The following is a 1,821-nucleotide window of genomic DNA, read 5'->3' as shown; positions in this document are numbered from 1 at the left end:
GGGCCATGGCCAGCACGCACACGCGACCCATGCATAATGGAAGTCGGGAGAGGTCAGACACCAAGAGCCCCTCGGGTGACGGCGAGCCGCGTCTGCATGCCACGGACATGCTCTCCCAGCGTTCACGGCCAGCCGCTTACGCCACCGACATGGCCGGAGCGTCGTCCCCGGTTTGGTCGCTCCCTGTTGATCTGGCTTATCCTATATATAAAAAACTACCCATCCATCGCAGATACACAGCAGCAACAGAGAAACCAAGACCTAGCAAATCAACTCAAGATGGCGTCCTCGTCGGCGCTGCTGGTTGCGGCGGTGTTGGCCGTGGTCGTGTGCGGCGCGCACGGCATCGCCAAGGTTCCCTGTGGCCCCAACATCACGGCGACCTACGTCAGCGAGTGGAAAGATGCCAAGACGACGTGGTACGGCAAGCCGACGGGCGCCGGGCCCAAGGACAACGGCGGCGCCTGCGGGTACAAGGAGGTGGACAAGGCCCCCTTCTTCGGCATGACCTCCTGCGGCAACGTCCCCATCTTCAAGGACGGCCGCGGCTGCGGCTCCTGCTTCGAGCTCAAGTGCACCAAGCCCGAGGCCTGCTCCGGCGAGCCCACCATCGTCACCATCACCGACAAGAACGAGGAGCCCATCGCGGCGTACCACTTCGACCTGTCCGGCCATGCCTTCGGCACCATGGCCAAGAAGGGCCAGGAGCAGAAGCTGCGCGACGCCGGCGAGGTGGAGATCAAGTTCCGCCGCGTCAAGTGCAAGTACCCGGAGGGCACGAAGGTGAACTTCCACGTGGAGAAGGGCTCCAGCCCCAACTACCTCGCCCTGGTTGTCAAGTTCCTCCAGGGCGACGGCGACGTGGTGGCCGTGGACATCAAGCCCAAGGGCAAGGACAAGTGGATCGAGCTCAAGGAGTCGTGGGGAGCCGTTTGGAGGATCGACACACCTGACAAGCTCATCGGCCCATTCTCCGTCCGCTACACCACCGAGGGCGGCACCAAGACCGTCGCCGAGGACGTCATCCCCGAGGGCTGGAAGCCCGACACCTCCTACGAGACCAAGTGAAGTCAAGAACAAGATGCATGACTCTTCTCTTCCGGCCACCTTAATTCATTCATTCATTTTGGCTCAAGAAGAAGAAGAAGAAACCAGCTAGACGCACATATCATATAGGAGTCCTGCATCTGCATGCATGACGAAGGTCATTCGTGCTGTCTGTATAGGGAGAGGGTCATTCATGCATGGACACCTAATACTTTGAGGTCCCTAACGAAGGAGGCAACCACCCAAGGATTTGTTTGCTCTCCCGCGCGCCCACTCTCTCTATTGGCCCCCATTTTTTTATGCATCTAAATCTGCTCATAACAGATTTCGTTAGATGTTTTAAACATTAATGAGGTCCTTTGTTCAAGAGTAATACATTATTTAGACCTCACAATTTCAGTTACAGACTAATCTAGTGCTCTAGCATGGCCTTTTGGAATAATATAATGGTTGTTCGATTTTGTTTTCTTCTCCCAGAGCACCACGAATGTCATTTCTTTACCAAAATTTGCACATGGGGTAGAACACTTGACCATATATACTCGAAATATTCTGATATTTTTATTTTACTGCTTATAGAGGTGTATGTCAGTGAAACCATGCATGTCCACCAATACATTTTTGTCCTATTATCAAAATTGCAAACAATAAAGAAAAATCCAGAAGTAATTTTTTCTACATATTATCAAAATTCATGTAACAAAAATAGGTGTTCGATTATTTAAATATAACATGGTTACTAATAAAATATTCCCATTTTTTCAAAAGATAATG

General features: G+C 52.2%; 1 protein-coding gene across 1 annotated transcript; it reads left to right on the top strand.

Moving 5' to 3' along the window:
* Positions 1–240: 240 nt before the first annotated feature.
* LOC123447487 (major pollen allergen Hol l 1-like) lies at positions 241–1,599 on the top strand. Its single transcript, XM_045124092.1, has one exon. It carries the CDS (start codon positions 280–282, stop codon positions 1,066–1,068), a length of 789 nt encoding a protein of 262 aa, XP_044980027.1. The 5' UTR covers positions 241–279; the 3' UTR covers positions 1,069–1,599.
* The last annotated feature ends 222 nt before the right edge of the window (positions 1,600–1,821 follow it).

Source organism: Hordeum vulgare, chromosome 4H (assembly GCF_904849725.1).
Source record: "Hordeum vulgare subsp. vulgare chromosome 4H, MorexV3_pseudomolecules_assembly, whole genome shotgun sequence".
In the NCBI taxonomy this organism is placed as follows: Eukaryota; Viridiplantae; Streptophyta; class Magnoliopsida; order Poales; family Poaceae; genus Hordeum; species Hordeum vulgare.
Note: the sequence above shows the minus strand (reverse complement) of the source record. Positions and strands in the feature narration are given on the sequence as shown.

What these genes read in the sequence shown, in the direction of transcription:
- LOC123447487 (XM_045124092.1), top strand. Translation starts at nt 280, where the DNA reads ATGGCGTCCTCGTCGGCGCTGCTGGTTGCGGCGGTGTTGGCCGTGGTC.